At 39.2% G+C, this 21,366-nt stretch overlaps 1 protein-coding gene across 2 annotated transcripts in view; it reads left to right on the top strand.

Annotated features, from left to right (window-relative positions):
- Nucleotides 1-21,366, top strand: part of ATCSA-1 (Transducin/WD40 repeat-like superfamily protein) — a 170,197-nt gene that overhangs the window by 95,030 nt on the left and 53,801 nt on the right. For both annotated transcript variants that reach the window (XM_089432860.1, XM_089432859.1), the window contains exons 7-8: nucleotides 10,613-10,767; nucleotides 10,889-10,978. In XM_089432860.1, coding sequence (XP_089288986.1) covers nucleotides 10,613-10,767; nucleotides 10,889-10,978 — 245 coding nt within the window. The remainder of the gene's footprint in view (nucleotides 1-10,612; nucleotides 10,768-10,888; nucleotides 10,979-21,366) is intronic.

Here is a 21,366-nt window from a genome sequence, read left to right as displayed (position 1 = left end):
CTACCTTGACTTCTATTCTATGCTCAATTTCCCTATTAGGTGACATCTTCATATGTAGGCCTTGAAATACTTTTTCATGCTTCCAAATTAGATCTTGTATCTTTGGTGACTCTTCACTGGTCATATTTGCAGATAACATTTCTAATTGGTGACATTGTACGACTGCGACATAAGCGGGTGGTCCTTTTCGACTCAGCTTCGTCATATGAGATGATGATACAACTTGATTTTCTGGTGCTTGGAATCCATGTAGTTTGTACTTCTGACCTCCCCATTTGAATTTTATAAATTGTACTTGATGGTTGGCGGCATAAATACCCAAAGTTCGTAGCCATTGGATACCTAAGACTACATCTACTCCTCCTAACGGTATCGTGAAGAAAGAAGACTCTAAATTAAAGTCTTGAATCTGTAATTTGACCTTATGGCATTTCCCCACCTTTTCAATCTTCTTACCGTTAGCTACCATCACTTTCATGTTTGGTAAGGGAAATGAAAAAATATTGAGTCTCTTGCCATGGTTGTATCTAAAAAATTGTGTGTTACCGGAGTCGATGAGAACCACTACGTTGTTCTTCTTTATGTGTCCTTTTAACTTTAAGGTCTGAGGTTGTGATATACCCCTCATAGTCAATAATGACACTTGCGGAATACTTCCATCATCTAATTTTGGTGAGAATTCTGGGGCATCTTTTGTTTCTCCTATGTCAGAATCTTCACTGTTTGAATCATTGGTTGCTTCACAATTATATAGGTTCTTTGGTTCTTTTCCTTTAGCACATCTATGTTTGGGGTCCCACTTCTCACCACAACGTTTGCATTTACCCTCTTTTATCCTTTGCATTTCCACATTAGATTTTTCATCTTCACGACGATGTGGTGGAACATATCTTGTATTATTTGAGTCCACATACTAGGGTATTCTTCGTCTTGAATATGTTTTTTCCATTTTTGACGAAAATATTGGTTCAAATTTCTTTTCGGCTGTTTTTGCTTTTCGTCTTGCTACTTTTATTGATGAAATGTAATGCATCTCAAGTTCTACTTGTAAATGGGTTTTGAGTCCCGAGACGTATGACTGAATTAGACGAGATTCTGATAAACCAGGTACTTGTGTTACTAAGGTTTCCCATTCTTGAGTGTATTTTTCCACACTTCCTTTTTGTCGTAATTTGATGAGTTTTGAAAAGAACCTTCTTCCTTTACACCTTGGAATCTTTTAAAGAATGCATCCTTAAACTTTCTCCAACTAATGACGTGTGTTGTCCTTTTCCACCACATATACCAATTATATGCTTCCCCTTCCATTTTCATGGATGCGTGCCTGAGCTTTTCGTCATCATCATTGATGTCATATATCTGAAAGTATTCTTGTGCTTTATTTATCCATTCAACATTGTTTTTTTCGTTTCCATCGAATTTAGGCATCTCGACCTTTGCCCTTCGCTAGTATGTCGCTAATGGTTGAGCAAAAAAGGGGTGTTGATTGGTAAAGGTATCCCAGAGTTGTTTGTTTGTAAGAGTTGCGTTACTCACTTTTTGGTGGGGTGTCGCTGGTTTTTTTGGGAATTCAGCGTTTTCATGAGAGTCTGTTGACTTTGTTGAATCTGATGAGTTGTGCTCTTGATTCTCTTCATTTTCTTGTAGTAGTTGTGCGGGTGTACAATTCATCTTTTTACATAGAAGTTTCAGCAATGTTAAGGACTCTTTGAGATCTGCTTCTGTTTGGACACGGTTATTTTCCATCTTTATTTCTATTCGATCTGTCGTATCTTGAAGTTTTTTGATATTGTCAGCCTGCCCCTTAAGCTTGATCTCGAAATCATCTAATCTTTTATTGACCTCATCATGGTTGTTATTTATCTTATGCTCTGCATCCACCAATTTTTTTTGGAAATCCGCCATTGTCATTGTCGGCATTGAGCGAGTATGTGTGGGCGTGTATTTATCTACCAGTTTAATTTTTTTTTTAATATTTAAATAATTAAATTATTTAATATATAGTTTTCAACTATATACTATATGTATGTATAAATAAATTATATATAATATATAATTATTTAATATAATTTAGTTATATATATTATAAATATATATAACGAAACTCAATATCGAATTTAAATTGGAATGGAACGGCACGACGGTTTGACCGATGCTTGAGCGGATAACACCGTCGAGGACCAAGGACCGCATAAAATGTCACGTTGTACCTCTTGACTGTTCAAAAAAAACTCGAATTTTACCGCAGATGTAACGATGGGCGACGGATTTGGGACGACTGATAAGGGAATAGCGATATTACTGCTGTGGACGGTGGTAGCTGCACGATGAGCGGATGGACAGAGGCATGATGAGCTGGTGCTGACGGAGGCAGCGACACGATGAGTAGATGCACGATGAGCAGATAAACGATGAGCGGATGCACGATGAGTGGATGCTGACGGGGGTAGGGACACGGTGGTTGCAAAAAAAATGACTGGCGGAAGGTTGGAGCGTGCGGCAGACGGGTAAGACTGGACAACGGATTGCAGTGGATGGAGGTTTTAATGTATGCGCGGGAGCAGTGTGGGGCATGAGTGAATGCAGGGGACAAGGAAATTGATGTACAGTGAATCGGGAAGACGAGTGAGCCTAGTATGATAGGCACAGTGAGCTGTGCAGCTATCTGTCGAGAAAAGAACCGCTTTGATACCAATGAATTGAAAAACTTCTGATACGTAGAAAAATATATATATATATATATATCTATATATATATATGTTTATTAATAGTGAATTTACAGATGATGATTGTTTACATTGGGGTTCTTGGCTTATATATCGCCATGGGCACCCTTTGGGGAAAGGGGATGATGTTATGATCGTGCCCTTTTGTCTAATTTAACCTAAAATTAAATAATAAACCTAAAACTAACTAATTTTTTACATAACACTTGCAAAAATTTCAAACCTTAACAATCAATAACCCATGCCAGAAACCCATGCGAATAGCCCAAGTAATCCTTCAGTGAGATAGTCGAACCACTTCAGATCAAATAGTAAAATTTTCTTCAAATGTGTGTGATTTGCTTCAAGAAAAAGTTACCTTTAGCGAGGTATGCTTCCAAGACCCAACAGAAGAATCAGAGACAAAAATAATTTTGCCCTCCCAAGATTTGACGCTATAGATTAGGGCCAAGTAGATTTCATAGAGAGATATATTTGTTGTATACCACACCAATCTACACAGGAGGGTATATATATACTTGATTTTGGAGGAATGGAAGGGTTGTCTAGGCTCTTCACCAACCCTAGCCAATCTTTACGTTTAGGAGGGAAAATAGATTAAAAAATTGATTCCAAGGTGAAGCTGATCAGGTAAAAAATATTGAATGTAACATGGGCCATGCCCTCCACGATTTTGATCTCAGGAAACATTGAATAACAAATTTTAATTTGCCCATTAAGATTTGGACCAAGGAAGATTAGAATGCCCTTCTCACAATGTGCCACATCTTCAAACAAGCAGAACTCCCAAATCGTGAAGGCTCTTGTGGTGTGCAACATACCACCGTAATTGGCTTGACATGGAGCATCTAATGACGATGATCTTGAGCTCAAATTCACTGATCTTCATCCTCAAAATCCTCAACAAATGCGGGTCTACTAGGGTTTTTTACCATCCTTCTATTTGAGCTTCCAACTGATGCAATCCAGAAAAATATTAAAGAGCATTCAATAAGAGACGTTGACATCAATGACAACACCATTCAACACATTATAGATATACTTGTATAACATTCTATCAGATTTATGAATAATCAAGAAACAAATTTTTTCTCTTCATAATCCAAAGGCAATACAATCTTTTGATTGATCCATCCATGGCCTTGCTAATTTTTATCATATAGAGATGACAAAAAGCATAAAAACCATCAAAACAGGTGCTCCCCTATCCCCCTTGCAATTTTTTTTTCCCTACAGAACCATCTGTATAGTGTTGAGATTATAGCTTGGAAGGTGATTCTACATGGATTAGGTGCCATGACATGCAACAAGTCACCTTAAGTATCTCCTACGACAGTTTATTAATGAATTTCCTAAGTCAAAACTTTAGATGGAAATTTAATTTAATTGTGGGGTACTTTATTATAAAAAGGGAAAATTAGTCAACTACAGATTAAGTCATAGTCTTTGATCTTAGTAAGATGAGATCTTATCTCAAATGTTGAGATTAGGGTTTGATCTTTTTAATAGGAGGTTCGAGCCAAAGGATATGTACATTTTTTCAATTTGGCACAAGTTGGGATTTAGTGGAGGGCAGTATTTGGCAGCAAGAACGAGAAAAAGCTAGATCGATCTACCTGGAGCGAGATCAAGAGAGATCGAGTTTTCTCTTTGGCCGAGAGTTTGAGTTTCCTTGTATGAAGAAGTTATCTGCTGGGCCGTGTGTGTGGGTCGCACAAGAGTCGAGTGAGAGAAAGAGGGTTGAGATCTTTTGCTAGGTATTTGCTAGAGCAAAGTCTTGTGTAACTATTGAAAGAAATATTTTTTCTGAAGCTGAATAAGAAGCCCAACATTTGTTGGTTTTCCCACACTAAGGTTTCCAAGGTATATCTGTGTTATTCTCTATTGCATGTGATTTATTTCTATTATTTTTGCTTCTGCTGTTTATTTGGTTAAAAACCATAATATTTATTGTTACAAATTAGATTGGAAAGCATTGTTTATTTCAGATATGTGATTATTTATTGAGATAATAAATTTGTCACTGGGTTTAAAGAAATTAACATGATATCAGAGCTCTAAACTCTGAATATGAAGCCAAAGATATTTGACACAGGTTTTAGGACAAAAAAAAAGAAAATTCAGATTTCAGTTTTCAATCTCTTCGAGGGTTTTATTCTACAATGGCTACCAATGTTCCATATGAGGACATGCTTGAGGGTTATTCAAACTATTTGCAATGGAAGGTTCAAATCTCGGTTGTTCTCAAGTAGAACAAGTTGTGAAATTTCGTTAATACAACAGTGGTTTTGCCAACAAATGATCCAATTTCTCTTGATTTGCATGAGGTACATCTCCTTTCTGATGTACATTTTTTCTATTTGGCACAAGTCGGGATTTAGTGAAGCACAATATTTGGCAGCGAGGGTGAGAAAAGGCTAGATTGAGCTAGCTAGAGCAAGATCAGGGTAAACGAGATCAACAAATAGGTGAGTTTCTCTTTCAAGAGCAAATTCTTGTGTAACTGTTGTAAGAAAATATTTCTCCTGAAGTTGAATAAGAAGCCCAATATTTGTTTGTTTTCCTCACACTGGGGTTTCCAAGGCATATCTGTGTTATTCTATATTGCATGTGATTGGTTTAGAGTATTTTTGCTTTTGCTGTTTATTTGGTTAGAAACCTAGACTATTTATTGTTACAAATCAGATTAGAAAGTATTGTTTATTTCAAATTTTTGATTACCGTTGAGACAATAAATTTGTTACTGGGTTTAAAGAAATTAACATATAGGATTTATCCCGTTCCTAAAATGTCTTAAACAATTCTCATACTCAAAGCTATGCATCCTGTTACCCACCAAAATAGGTAACCCTATAGAGAAATCTTTTTCTCCTATCATGGACATCTAGTTGATGATTTGCCACATTCCTACACCAACTGCACTAGTCATGCACCTCTCACCATTCAACATTCCTCTTGAATGAAGGTGGGCTACCACTCAACAAGTACTTTAACCATTTTGCAATTGAGTGCTTCTACTTAATGTTTTGGGCAATTTAACATGGATAAAGGGGTGATCTGGATGATTGATTGATCTTGACTATAAACTTGTTCTCTCGCCTTATCTGGGGGGTTAGTCTTTAGCCCTAGTCCAGTGGGACCTTCTCTCGGCCTTAGGGTTTTATGAGGGGCACTACTTGGGAAACTTGGATTTTAACATTAGGGTCTCATCCCTTGGCATTGGAATTGTGTTTTTGTGGATTAAACTCCTCGTTGTACTTGTTGAGAGGGAGAAGACAAGACATCTTGCGTAGGAGGACTTGCTAGTGTGATGGTTGCTTGTTGGAGCTCCTTGGTGTTGTCTAGGGTTAACTTGGGTTTCCATAGGTAGGGATTTGGAGGAGCTTGGAGGGTTATACCAACTTATGATAAGTTGAAAGTATGTCTTTGAACTCTATCTCTAGTATGTGTGTGTGTGGATGGATATATATATATATATATATATTAGCTGTCCAAAATTGTCTTTTGCAGGATTGATTTTCAACTATCTTTATCTTCATGTTTTGTTAATTTCTGGCACTAGTATGTCTTGCTGATTTGACATGAATCAAGGCTGAAGATGTCAAGAGTATTAACATTGAATTGAAGATATTATGGCAGATTTACTGTTGTTATGAAGAGAAATTCAAATCTGGTTATGCATGATAAGATTACCCTAGAGGGCTGAAACTTGTGGGCACACATTTGGTGTTTTTTCTCTTGGATTTACTTGTTGATTGGGGTTGAAAAAGAGTGAAATATTGTTCGCTGTTTGTTGCTGTAAAAATATATTCTAGATTGGTCCTAAGGATGTGCGTTGATAGGGTTTAGAACACTGGGAAACTTCCTTGTGTGGTGAGATTTTTGAAGTTGCATTTATTTCGTTAGATGTGTAAATATCTACACTGTTGAAGAGTTCATTTTTGGTATAATAGTCTGAAAGCAGAGATTCTTATTTCAGATATCCTCATAAAGTATGAGGCTAGTCCTTCTTCTTTTGATGGCCTTAGCTTGTAGAGTTCTTGCCTTAATGAGATTGCTTCTCTTGCAATTCTTACGGAAAACAGTTGGAAAATGTAACTAGGTTTGGTCTTCATTAATGTATTCGAGTCATCATGAAATGTACTTGTCAAAAGAATAAAGAAAATAATTTTTATTATTGTATCAATGACTTATTAAAGCATGGGTTTCATGTTTGGGTCATCATTATATTAGTCAAAGTCCCCATTGTGGACTCCTAGGATTAATGTTGAGTTTATAGAGTCATTGTACATTCAAAGAGACCCTTCTTGGGCTTTTGAATCAGGTAAAAAGGTTTACTATTGAGTCAAATATAATTTATGTATCCTCGACACCAAGTTAGCCTATCAAGTCAGCGTAAGGACACTAATTTGACCTCCCTTGAAGCCTATAAAAAGAAGCAAATCGAATTCATTTGGATCATCTCATCTCAAGCAAGTTCGATATCTCTAAGGAAGCTGGAGAAGTGCGAAGTGGGGCTAGGGAAGCAAAAGGAAGTGCGAGTTGGGTGGAGTCTAAGGAGAAGAAGAAAATCGAACTTTTGGTGCCTCGCTCACTCTGTTTCGTGCCCTATTTTGGGAGATCGAAGTCTTCCAAGTTTTGTTGCTGCATGATCCAGGAAGTAGCTACATAGTCGAAGTTGCTAGGAAGGAAGTGCTACTGGAAAGAGGTCGAAGATCTAGGAGGTTGACTTGGTGTGGAGGGAAGGTTTGGTCTTTGTCTAGGTGAAGAGTCTCAATGAATACTATTGAAAGGAAGAGAATTTTTGACTGGGTTTTCCCCTCAAGGGGGGTTTTGCCCTGGCATAGTGACTACATCTTGTGTCTTTTGTTTTTTGATCTTCATACACACATAATATGATAATTGCTTAATGAATGATAAGATAATAAAGAGGTAAACGAAGCCAACATAACTCACAAGTAATTATCAAGTAAGGAGAATCAAACCCTAATTTATTTGCATTGATTTTCCAACAAAAACAACTCTACCAGTTTGTCATATATTTCTTTTGAAGTTTCGAGTTTTGATATGTATTGGATGAGGGGATCCTTGATGGATTCTATGAGAATCCTTTGAGCCCTTACTTCCCCTTTTATAAACTTTGCAAGTGCTTGAGCATCTTCTTTTGATGGTTTTGTGATTGAGCCTTTGACATGTTCCATGACCTCATTTTCAATGAGATTCAGATGTGTCCCCTTCTTCCATGCAAGATAGTTTGAATCCCCAACTAATTTGTTGGTTTCCTTGCAAAAAGACATTTTGACAGATTCAAACATAAATATACTTGTGAAGATGCTTCTTCCACTTGTTGCCTCCTTGAATTTTGATGATGATATAGATAATAGAGAAATTCTCCTTGATGAGATAGTTCTCTTCATGAATGATCCTTGACCCCACAAGGAGGGAGATTACTTTAGATCCTTTAATGGTGATGTCCTTGTTGATGATGATCAACAATGACTTCTTGGTGTCTAGATGCTTCTTGGATGATCTTCTTCAATTGTAAGGACCTTACTTCAACAAGAGGGAGATCGCCTTAGAACCTTTTGAAGATGATGACAACGTCCTTGATCTTGCTTCTCTTGGATGAATAGTCTTCAAGATACTTTGATTTGTAGGTCTCTTCAACTTGAGTAGGGTCTTTGTGGTCTTTTGAGGATCCAAAGACTTTCTCTAGTGTAGATTTCTTCTTCGATTTAGGGCAATGATACTTCTTTGTAGATCTTGACTTTGCTTTGATTTCCTTCGAGATTTGATCCTTAAGTGCTTGCGTGTCCCTTGATGAGATACCCTTTCCTTGATTTTTCACCTTAGCTCTGATACTATGTTGAGAAATCTAGGGCATCAAGATTAGGTGATTTCTCTTGCAATGATAACTACTTGTGAATGCTTTTTACTTCTTTAGATTAGGATCTCCTCTTTACTTAGATTATTATAGTGTTCTTCTTCATCAAACAACTACCAAAGCATAAACAATTTAGAGACAAGAGACATAGACTGTAGGCGATGAACTTGGCCGAAACCTCTCAACCTTGAGAGGAAAACCCAAATGAATTCTTCTTCTTATAGACATTTCAATTGACGAATACAAAGACCATGACCAAGACCCTTGACACAACAACCTCTCCAAGACCAAGTCACAAGCCTTCTTAGTTTAACCTCTTCTTCCTGGAGTCAACGATGGTCAAACTGCTTGCTTCTCCCTCCTTCTCAGCTATCCTTCAGATCTCGACTTCTTAGATCAGACTTGCAACCCTCGATTTCTTTAGGATCCCTAGTTGCAGCACGTGTGATGGATGTAGACCAATGTTTGCACCTTGTTACCACTTCGCTTGGATGGGCATCTTCAACTCGGCTTGATGAAAGACTTATTCTTCTTCCTTGATTTGGTCCTTTAGGATAGCTGTAACAACTCGGCTTCCTGAAGCAGCAAACAATACTTCTCTTCTTCGCACATGTGGGAGGAATAAACCAAAACAGACCCAAACCAAATCAATATACTTCGGCTCCTTGACTTCTTTGTCTTCACTTGATGTGAGGTTCCTTCTCCTATGTTGTTCGCACCTTTTTTTTTCTATTTCAGATCCTTGATCGAATATATATCCAAATGGAGTCCGAGCTGCCCTATATATAGTGGGTTGTCTCTCAAAATAGGCTGACTTCACCTTGTACCTGGGCTGACATGCTTATCTAGAAACATCTTCATCCTTTTAGAAGGTCGACGTGAGGAATAGCTTGTGACAAGGTCTTAGCATAACAATTTCATTCCTTATGCAACATATGTACCAGCTGAAACAAGTTTCAATGGTGGTTCTTCGCGTCTTCAAGCCTGTCTTGGCGTTATCTATTTTGATAGCAAGGCAATTATGAACCTAGTAGAGACCATAAAGCGAAGTAAAGCAAGAATAACTTTTTAAACAGTAACAAGAATAAATTGCTAAACAACATTAGGATAAAGTCTGGGAGAGGGGATATCTAAATAAATGTCTATCTAAATAATGGAGAGGGACAAGTAGACATTGTGCAGTAATTCCCTCCTTTGAATACAATTCTCATGAATTGGCTAGTTGTGATCATTTTCTTTTTTGTAGCTTTTTGAAATCAAGAGTACACATTGTGAAAGAGATTCAGTGGCAAATTTGTACGCAACAAAACATCGATATTCATATTTGTAATAGTGTCATCTTCCTAAGAGTGCACAACAATACTTTTAAGGACTTACCATCTGCCATCATGCTTGGTGGTTGGGCAATTTCTCATTGGTAGTACTTTTCATTTGTTCATTATTCATTTGTTGTTGATAACTCTAGTGAGCTTCTTCATGGTATTAGGCATTCATTGTGATAATTGGTGGCTTTCTGATTATATATTGTTGGAAAGGTTTGTTGGGTGACTGTTGCACCTCATTTCTCAAGGTGCACCAATGCCTTGGCTAGTTCACTTAAGATGCATTTTATTATTTAATTGTCTTCTTGCTTATATTGTTATTCGCAGAGTCAATAAATCTTCTTTTGTTTCTGTTTTCACATGTTACTGATGTTCCCAAGCTGTTTCTGAAGTGGTGTTTTTAATTTTTTTATTTAAATTTTTTCTGTTTCATTTTTATTTTGAATTAAGGTGTGTGCAATTCACCTTTTTTTCTGTAATACACATTTCCTGTGATTGATGAAATAGGTATATATGCTGTATGAAGCAAGTGTACTGTATATCTCGATTTTATTTCTATTTTTATTTTTTTGAATGTGGTAGATTTTAATTTATTCATTGGTAAATGATGAGGACTGTTGTTCCATTTTAAACGGTCATATAGTCTATTTCTTGTTAAGATGTTTCTGCAACTTTTGCAGGTACAGATTCAAGATTAAGGTTGTGGGATGTTGAATCTGGTTGCAATACACTGGTAAACTATGAGTCTACACGCATAAGGACAAACAAAGCCACCCAACTAGCTGTCACACCTAATTCATCATTAGTCTTCATTCCATGTTTGACAGCTATTCAGGTATTGGCCTATACAACTTTGTAGTGATAGTTTCACATTTGTCTGGGACACTGACTTAGTGAAATTTTAAGCATTCAAATGTCAGCAAGCTGACTATGTAAAAATATGTCCAACATTTCAGGCATATGATGTGTGGAGTGGTCGCCTTTGCTCAACATTTCATGGCCACTATGACTTTATAAATTGCTGTTCATTCAACCCTCAGGATCAGGTAGATCTCTTGAAGTAAATGTTCTTGTAAATTTCTGTAGTTTATAAATTTACGTTTTTCTACTTCAAGGTTTTCAGTAGTTTCTTCAAGGATTCTGAATATTACATCCTTGGAAGGTGTACCCTAGCGTACTTCCACTTATGGCCATGCACATTCTTTTGCCTTTATTTCTAAAAGGAAACCCATGACATATCGCATTTGTGTTTTCTTTTTATATAGCAATACGGAGGGGCTGGACAGAAGTTGTATTGCACCTTATATCTGTTGTCTGTTTTTCTGTAAAGTTACAAGTCGGGTGTCATATATATACATTATGATGGTTTTGAAATACTCTGCATTCACTCTTTTGTAGCTTTATGTTTGGCCATCAAAATCACTTGTGTACTAGTCGTAACATATATTTCTTATAGTGATCTATCCAAGTCAATCAGCTTGAAGGATTTTAAGATCTAAACTAACCTATGAGAAAGGAGTCAATCTAGTGTAGGTTATCTAAAGAATCCCTTGAGTCAGCTAAATTGCACTGCCTTGAGTCATTTGGTGAATCTACCATCAAGCAGATATGTGACTCAAGGAGTTAATAACCCCTATGTGGCATGTTTACTGTCTGAAAATGTGCACAAGTCTAAGTACATTTGCAACAGCATGGGATTCAAAGCAGTTTGCAGGTTGTTTAACATATTGGAGCCCTAGATCACCTTTGAAATCTGACTGATAACATTCTTTGGTCAAGACTCAAATCTGATTTTGCATAGATTGAATGCTTGTGTCTATATGGATCCAATATCAAGCTGTGCCATACATTACTTGTAGTGAAAATTTTCAGGAAACACCTATCCAGCCTGCATCCAATGCCCAAAAAGCACGGAAACATTGACATGGGCATGGAATGGCCTGAGCCATACCGTATGGCATTTCATGATTTGGAAATGCTGTATGGTACGGCTCAGGCCATTATGGCATAATTGTATGTCTTTTAGGCACATATTCTTGAGTTGTCTGCACACACACCCATGCTCCCATTATGGGCGTGGGACCCATAGGGAGGCTAAAAACTCTTAATTTATGATTTATGAAGACATAATAACTTCTAATTAGTTTCTAAACCCACTTATTTAGTGTCTTGTTTTATTTTTGTTGATGATATGGATATGTATTAGGCTTTAGCTCACGTTTTATTTCGGCACATATAGTGTCTGAAGCGTAAAACTTCTCGATACACAGAGAATATATAAAAATATAGAAAAATATTTATTAATAATTGAATTGACAGATGATGCTGTTTACAATGGGGTTTCCTGGCTTATATACCACCATGGGCACCCTTTGGGAAAGGGCATGATCTTATGATCGTGCCCTTTCGTCTAATTAAATCTAAAATTAAATAATAAACCTAAAATTAACTAATTTTTTACATAAGATTGCCTTCCTCTCGAAAGAATGCTTTGTCCTCAAAGCATAAGTAACGACGAATGTTGTTGAAGAATGATTCATTCTCCCAGAAAGCGTCTTCTTCGGGTAAGTCCTTCCACTTAATCAGATATTCCAAGATGATCAAGGTCTCACACTTTAAAAGGTCTTGGATTAATCTCTCAAGTTCCGTTTTTTGGTGATGTGGATATCGGTATGGCTTGACGTTGACAGGGTCTGACCCTGCCTTGACTTCTATTGTATGCTTAATTTCCCTATTAGGTGGCATCTCCATAGGTAGGTCTTGAAATACTTTTTCATGCTTCTGAATTAAATCTTGTACCTCTAGTGACTCTTCCCTGGTCATATTTGCAGATAACATTTCTAATTGGTGACATTGTAGTACATAAGCAGGTGCTCCTTTTCGACTCAGCTTCATCATCTGAGATGATGATACAACTTGATTTTCTGGTGCTTGGAATCCGTGTAGTTTGTACTTCTGACCTCCCCATTTGAATTTTATAAATTGTACTTGATGGTTGGCGGCATAAGTACCTAAAGTTCATAGCCATTGGATACCTAAGACTACATCTACTCCTCCTAACGGTACCGTGAAGAACGAGACTTTAGATTAAAGTCTTGAATCTGCAAATTGACCTTATGGCATTTCCCCACCTTTTCAATCTTCTTACCGTTAGCTACCATCACTTTCATGTTTGGTAAGGGAAATGAAAAGATATTGAGTCTCTTTGCCATGGTTGCATATAAAAAATTGTGTGTGCTTCCAGAGTCGATGAGAACCACTACGTTGTTCTTCTTTATGTGTCCTTTTAACTTTAAGGTTTGGGGTTGTGATATACCTATCATGGCTGATAATAACACTTGCAGAATACTTTCGTCATCTAATTCTGGTGAGAATTCTGTGGCATCTTCTATTTCTTCTATGTCTGAATCTTCACTATTTGAATCATTGGTTGCTTCACATTTATATAGGTTCTTTGGTTCTTTTCCTTTAACACATCTATGTTTGGCGTCCCACTTCTCACCACGGCATTTACATTTACCCTCTTTTATCCTTTGCATTTCCACATTAGATTTTTCATCTTCACGACGATGTGGTGGAACATATCTTGTATTTTTTGTGTCCGCATACTGAGGTATTCTTCGTCTTGAATATGTTTTTTTCGGATTTTGGCCAAAATATTTGTTCGAATTTCTTTTCGGCTGTTTTTGCTTTTTGTTTTGCTACTTATATTGATGAAATGTTATGCATCTCAAGTTCTACTTGTAAATGGGTTTTGAGTCGCGAGACGTATGATTGAATTAGACGAGATTCTGATAACCCAAGTATTCGTGTTACTAAGGTCCCCCATTTTTGAGTGTATGTTGAAATTTGGTACCGGAGGACAGGTGGTTCCCTAAGGCTTTGATCTTTGGCCTAGGGAAAAGTGTCCAAAAGAAGTTAATTTTTTCTCCTAAAGTAACTTTATAATTTTTATAAAGTTAAATCTAATTTAAAAGTGACTTTAAGTGATAAAGTTACTAAGTCTAATTTTAAAGTGACTTTTATAAAGTCAATGAAAAATTAGAAAGGAAAAGTGACTTTGGAAATAAATGACTAAGTGGGTCTTTATTAAAGTGGGGTGAATTAAAAAATAGAAAGTGAGATTTAAATGAGCATTTAATCTCAGCCATTGATCTAAATCTATTTCAGCCATTGGATTTAGGGATCACCCAAAAGTCACTTAGGGTTGGATTAAGGGAGGAAAAGGAGGAAAAGATCAATTCATTCTTTCATGAGCAGATTGGGAGAAGGAGAGCAAGAGAGCAAGGGAGATTTCTGGACAAGGAGGAGAAAGAGGCAGCAGTTTGGCACACATACCAAGGCAGCGCTTCAGCAAATCCGTACAGCTTAAAGAACAAGCAGTAAAAGGCAGATTTTTGTGAGCAAACAGGGAAAAACTGATTTTCAGGCACGAATATCGAGGAGGCGATTTTCTGCACAAATTTCGAGGTCTGTCCGTACAGTCCGTACGTCTGTACAGTCCGTACATCCGTACGGTCCGTACAGCTCGTACAACGCATTTTCCAGATTGTCTGTTAGCTGAAAAACAGATAAGTTTGCTTGCTGGAAAAATTTGTTTTGCTGATTTTTTGCTGAAAATTTTCTCACTGTAAAAAGGCATTTTCCAGAAATAAAGAAGAGCTCTCAAACTGGTTTTCCCCAAGAGTTGTAGGGGGTTTTTCCAGGGTCAAGTTGACCAAAAATCTCAGTGTTTAAATGTGTTTTAATGGTTGTTTATTACTGCTGATTTTTATTTCTGCAATTTCCAGCATTCTGTAAAATTTCCAGAATTTGTGTTTTCAGCAATATTTATTTTTTCCAGCTTGTTGAATGTATGGTTATGGGAAAGGGCATTTAACTATATGGGAGAAATAAGGAGAAACTGAAAACCGGGGTGGGAAAACAGAAATTTTTACATGGTATCAGAGCTTGAGTGCTGAAGGGCAGTTTGGGACAGCAAAAGGAAAAATTACAGCTGCTGATTTTTCACTCAGAAAATTCCAGCAAGCTGATTTTTTCATAAACAACAGTTTTACCTTTACTACAACAGTGCTATTTTTCAGTTTTAGGACAGCAGGATGTCATTGGGATTGAGGGTGGAGGATAGGCTGGATGGGCATACAAATTACAGCGTTTGGAAGGAGAGAATGCAGAGTATCTTTGAGGAGGTAGAAGTCTGGGATATCATGGTGCATACCACACAGAACCCTGTTGTTGTGCCTACTGATGCTACTCAGTTGGCTGCTTATAATAAAAAGAACAACAAGGGTAAGAGGCTGATTCTAGATGGAATCAAAGACCATTGCATTCCTCATGTGAGAGGAAAGAGCAATGCCCATGAGATGTGGACAGCATTGTCCAATCTCTACCAGAGTACCAATGAGAACCGGAAGATGGTCCTGAAGGAGAAGCTGAAGAACATTAAGATGGGTAATGATAGTGCAGCTGGATATCTCACAAAGATTACTAATGTGAGAGATGAGTTGGCAGCGATTGGAGAGTCCATTCCACCCACTGAGTTGGTGCGGATTGCAGTGAATGGCCTCCCCCGTTCATGGTTGAACTTTGCTGATGGGGTTTGTGCACGTGAGACCCTTCCCACATGGGAGAGGTTTTGGGATGATTGCATTCAGACAGAGATCAGGAAAGGTCAGCTTGGGGCAGCCAAGCCAGTTGAGCAGGATGAGGATGTAGCACTGGTGGCAAGAGGCAAGAAAGGCAAAGGGAAGAAGCAGGCTTCCACAAGCGGTGGTGGGGGCAAAGGCAAAGGTAAAGGTAAACAGGGGAACACACAGAAGGACTATTCCAAGGTGAAGTGTTGGAATTGTCAGAAGATGGGACACTATGCAGTTGTGTGTCCGGAGAAGAAGAAGAAGAAGGGGAAGAACCAGGACGTGGCAGCTTCAGCAGAGATTGAGGACTTTGCAGGTCGTTTTGACGGGAGTTTGCGTTCACTACATGTGAGTCCTCTAGTGCAGGATCACCTGCCACACAGGTTCAGAGGGAGCATGATTTTCCCTCGATTAGCGGAGCATCTTCAGGTATCTGGTATGTGGACAATGGGGCTTCATGTCACATGATAGGAGTCCGGGAGTACTTCTCAGAGCTTTCAGAGAGTGGCACTGATATTGAGGTAGTACTCGGTAATGACAGAGTTGTTAGAGCAGTCGGGGTGGGGACACTGACATTTCAGAGGGAGTCCAAACCTCCCTTGAAAGTGTCAGATGTTCTTTATGTGCCAGGGATGAGGAAGAACCTCATATCCGTCTCAGCTTTGGAGGACAGAGGATATGAGGTACTATTCAGGGGAGGATAGGTGTTGATGTATCCCAGGGGCACTCCAGCTGATTCAGCTAGAGTGATAGGTGTACGCCATGCAAAGGTGTACAAGTTTGCATTCCAGCCCCTTTTGGCATTGAGCAGTAGTACCGACAACAGAGCTAGCAGTTCTGAGCTGTGTGAGATTTGGCACCGCAGGATGGGACATATGTATCATGGAGCCTTGAGGACATTGCGGGAGATCACTACATGTGTGCCAGATTTCAGTACTGATCACTTTGATACTTGCAGAGGTTGTGCGATGGGCAAGTTTGCCAAATCCCCTTTTCCCAGCAGTGACAGCAGAGCGACGGGGATACTTGATTTGATTCATTCCGATGTGAGCGGTCGGATGTCTCATGTTTCCTTGAGTGGATATGAGTACTATGTTTTATTCATCGATGATCACTCCAGGAGGACCTGGATTTATTTTTTGAAGACCAAGAGTGAGGTCTTCAAGCGGTTTCAGGAGTTCAGAGCTCTTGTGGAGACTCAGACAGGTCAAAAGATCAAGTCCCTGAGGTCGGACAATGGAGGAGAGTACACCCTTGGAGAGTTTGTTGACTATTGTGCGAAGGCAGGCATTAGGAGGGAGTTCACTGTTCCTTACAAACTCCAGCAGAACGGGGTTGCGGAGAGGAAGAAAAGATCCATCATAGGGGCTGCCAAAGCCATGTTACATGATCAGGGGTTGCCATTGTTCTTGTGGGCAAAGGCCTGCAACACAGCTGTTTACTTGCAGAACAGGAGTCCGCATCGTGCCTTGGGGCACATGACTCCAAAGGAGGCTTTCTCTGGGAAGAAGCCTGATATTGGTCATCTTCATATCTTTGGATGCATTACATACTCCTATATACCCAAGGAGAAGAGGACCAAACTAGAGCCCACCGCAGAGAAGGGTATCTTTGTGGGCTACAGTGAGACCTCAAAGGCCTTTCGGATTTACATTCCTGCACAGAGGAGAGTTGTTGTCAGACGGGATGTGAAGTTCGAGGAGGACAGAGCCTTTAGGAGGTCACGGGAGTTAGAGTATCTGGATCAGCCAGACCCTCAGCAGCAGTTGAGTCAGTCGCAGGGATCCAGTGGGCAGGGATCAGGAGGATCAGGAGGTACATCTATGAGGATGTCAGGTCCGTCAGTGAGCAATGGCTCACCGAGCCAGAGGGGTGGTGCTCCGGGCAGCATGCAGAGCAGTTCACAGAGTAGTTCACTAGGGAGTCCACTGATGGACAGTTCACACGGTACCTCAGCTTCTACAGGTTCAGGTGCAGGCAGGAGGACAACAGACAGACAGTCAGGAGTTCAGGCTACTGATGGTGATGAGGAGGAGGAGTTTCATTCTCCTATGGGAGAAGCATGCTCAGGGAAGAGGAAGCCCAAGTGGCTTCAGGACACCTTGAGAGATGCCACATCTGTTGCTGAGCCGAAGAGGCCGGTCAGAGAGAGTAGACCACCTGAGAGGTTTTGTAGCTATATGGCGATGGTTACCAGCATCCTTGACTCTGAGCCTTCTAGCTATGAGGAGGCAGCTAGCCAGCAGGTCTGGAGAGAGGCCATGCAGGAGGAGTATTCTTCTATCATGAAGAATGATGTTTGGGAGGTGGTGCCGAGGCCTGAGGGCAAATCCGTGGTTACTTCCAGATGGCTTTACAAGGTAAAGCATGCTGCAGATGGCAGCATTGAGAAATTCAAAGCGAGGTTTGTGGCTAGAGGGTTCTCCCAGGTAGAGGGAGTTGATTATGAGGAGACCTTCGCTCCCGTGGCTCGATATACTTCGATCCGCTCCATTATATCGATAGCAGCAGAGATGGGTTGGAAGATCCACCAGATGGATGTGAAGACCGCATTTCTCAATGGCTTCATACAGGAGGAGGTGTACATTGAGCAGCCACAGGGCTTTGAGGTGCATGGGAAGGAGTCCCATGTGTGCAGACTGAAGAAGGCCCTTTATGGCCTGAAGCAAGCTCCCAGAGCTTGGTACTCCAGGATAGATACATATTTGCAGGGGATGGGTTTCATAAAGAGTGAGGCAGATCCGAACCTTTACTTTATTGTGATTGGTGAGGAGCCTCTCATTCTGGTGCTGTATGTGGATGACTTGGTCATTACAGGTGCAGAGAGACTCATAGAGCACTGCAAGAGAGATCTTGCGGCGGAGTTTGAGATGAAGGACATCGGCTTGATGCATTACTTTTTGGGTTTGGAGGTGTGGCAGGAGGAGGGGCATTTCTTCCTGGGGCAGGGGAAGTATATTGTGGACATCCTTAGCAGATTCCACATGGAGGATTGTAGACCCATGTCGAAACCGATGATTACCAACTGGAAGAAGCTTCATGCTTCGGATTCCGAGTTGGTGGATCCCACATTGTACAGGCAGCTGATTGGTTCCTTGATGTATTTGGTCAACACTAGACCAGATATCTGTTTTGCAGTCAACACGATGAGTCAGTTTATGTGTGAGCCTAGGAAGGTTCACTGGGTGGCTGCAAAACACATTTTGCGGTACTTGCAGGGGACAGTGGATTATGGTCTGGACTACAGGCAGGGGGATGGAGTGAGATTGGCAGGATACACTGATTCTGATTGGGCAGGTTGTGCTTCTGATAGGAAGAGCACTTCAGGGTGCTGTTTTGGGTTGGGTTCAGCAGTAGTGTCATGGTTCAGCTGGAAGCAGCAGTCAGTAGCACTGAGTTCAGCAGAAGTAGAGTATATGGCAGCCAGTCTAGCTAGTTGTGAGGCCATCTGGCTTCGCAAGATGTTGTTTGGCTTATTTGGTCAGCCGTTGAGACCCTCAGTGATTTACTGTGATAATCAGAGTTGCATTAAACTCACGGAGAATCCAGTATTTCATGACAGGTCAAAGCATATCGGGATCAAATATCATTTCATCAGAGACTATGTTCAGAAGGGAGCTGTGAAGCTTGAGTATATTTCCACTGATGAGCAGGTTGCAGATATTCTTACCAAAGCCTTACCACGGGGCAAGGTCTACTTCAGGGACAAGATGGGTGTGGTGAGGAACACCTTCCTCGGTAAGAGGGAGTGTTGAAATTTGGTACCGGAGGACAGGTGGTTCCCTAAGGCTTTGATATTTGGCCTAGGGAAAAGTGTCCAAAAGAAGTTAATTTTTTCTCCTAAAGTAACTTTATAATTTTTATAAAGTTAAATCTAATTTAAAAGTGACTTTAAGTGATAAAGTTACTAAGTCTAATTTTAAAGTGACTTTTATAAAGTCAATGAAAAATTAGAAAGGAAAAGTGACTTTGGAAATAAATGACTAAGTGGGTCTTTATTAAAGTGGGGTGAATTAAAAAATAGAAAGTGAGATTTAAATGAACATTTAATTTCAGCCATTGATCTAAATCTATTTCAGCCATTGGATTTAGGGATCACCCAAAAGTCACTTAGGGTTGGATTAAGGGAGGAAAATGAGGAAAAGATCAATTCATTCTTTCATGAGCAGATTGGGAGAAGGAGAGCAAGAGAGCAAGGGAGATTTCTGGACAAGGAGGAGAAAGAGGCAGCAGTTTGGCACACATACCAAGGCAGCGCTTCAGCAAACCCGTACAGCTTAAAGAACAAGCAGTAAAAGGCAGATTTTTGTGAGCAAAGAGGGAAAAACTGATTTTTAGGCACGAATATCGAGGAGGCGATTTTCTGCACAAATTTCGAGGTCTGTCCGTACAGTCCGTACGGCCGTCCGTACATCCGTACGGTCCGTACAGCTCGTACAGTGCATTTTCCAGATTGTCTGTTAGCTGAAAAACAGATAAGTTTGCTTGCTGGAAAAATTTGTTTTGCTGATTTTTTGCTGAAAATTTTCTCACTGTAAAAAGGCATTTTCCAGAAATAAAGAAGAGCTCTCAAACTGGTTTTCCCCAAGAGTTGTAGGGGGTTTTTCCAGGGTCAAGTTGACCAAAAATCTCAGTGTTTAAATGTGTTTTAATGGCTGTTTATTACTGCTGATTTTTATTTCTGCAATTTCCAGCATTCTGTAAAATTTCCAGAATTTGTGTTTTCAGCAATATTTATTTTTTCCAGCTTGTTGAATGTATGGTTATGGGAGAGGGCATTTAACTATATGGGAGAAATAAGGAGAAACTGAAAACCGGGGTGGGAAAACAGAAATTTTTACAGTGTATTCATCCACACTTCCTTTTTGTCGTAATTTGATGAGTTTTGAAAAGAACTCTTCTTCTTTTACACCTTGGAATCTTTTAAAGAATGCATCCTTAAATTTTCTCCAGCTAATGACGTGTGTTGTCTTTTTCCACCACATATACCAATTATATGCTTCGCCTTCCATTTTCATGGATGCGTGCCTGAGCTTTTCGTCATCATCATTGATGTCATATATCTCAAAGTATTCTTCTACTTTATTTATCCATGCAACATTGTTTTTTTCGTTTCTGTCGAATTTAGGCATCTCGACTTTTGCCCTTCGCTGATATGTCGCTAATGGTTGAGCGAAAAAGGGGTGTTGATTGGTAAAGGTATCCCAAAGTTGCTTGTTGGTAAGAGTCGCATTACTCACTTCTTGGTGGGGTCTCGCTGATTCTTTTGGGGATTCACCTTTTTCATGAGAGTCTGTTCACTTTGTTGAATTTGATGAGATGTGTTCTTGATTCTCTTCATTTTATTTTAGTAGTTGTTCAGGTGTACAATTTGGCTTTTTACATAGAAGTTTTAGCATTGTTAAGGCATCTCTAATGTCTACTTCTGTTTGGACATGTTGATTTTCCATCTTTATTTCTATTCGATTTATCGTATCCTGAAGATTTTTTATTTTGTCAGCCTGATTTTTGATATCGTCAGCGTGCCTCTCAAGCTTGATCTGGAATTCATCTAATCTTTTACTGACCTCATCGTGGTTGCTATTTACCTTATGCTCTGTGTTAATCAATTTTTTCTGGAAATCAACCATTGTCATTGACATTGAGCGAGTATGTGGAGGCGTGTATTTATTTGTTAGCTTACATTAATTTTTTTTTTAATAAATTAATTTTAAAAAATTAATTAATTAAATTAACCTTATATATATATATTATGGTATCATATACATATATCATAATTATATATATATATATATATATAT

The sequence above is a fragment of the Pinus tabuliformis genome, chromosome 5_1, assembly GCF_031772625.1.
Source record: "Pinus tabuliformis cultivar Carrire ecotype Pingquan chromosome 5_1, CPIR1, whole genome shotgun sequence".
NCBI lineage: Eukaryota > Viridiplantae > Streptophyta > Pinopsida > Pinales > Pinaceae > Pinus > Pinus tabuliformis.
Note: the sequence above shows the minus strand (reverse complement) of the source record. Positions and strands in the feature narration are given on the sequence as shown.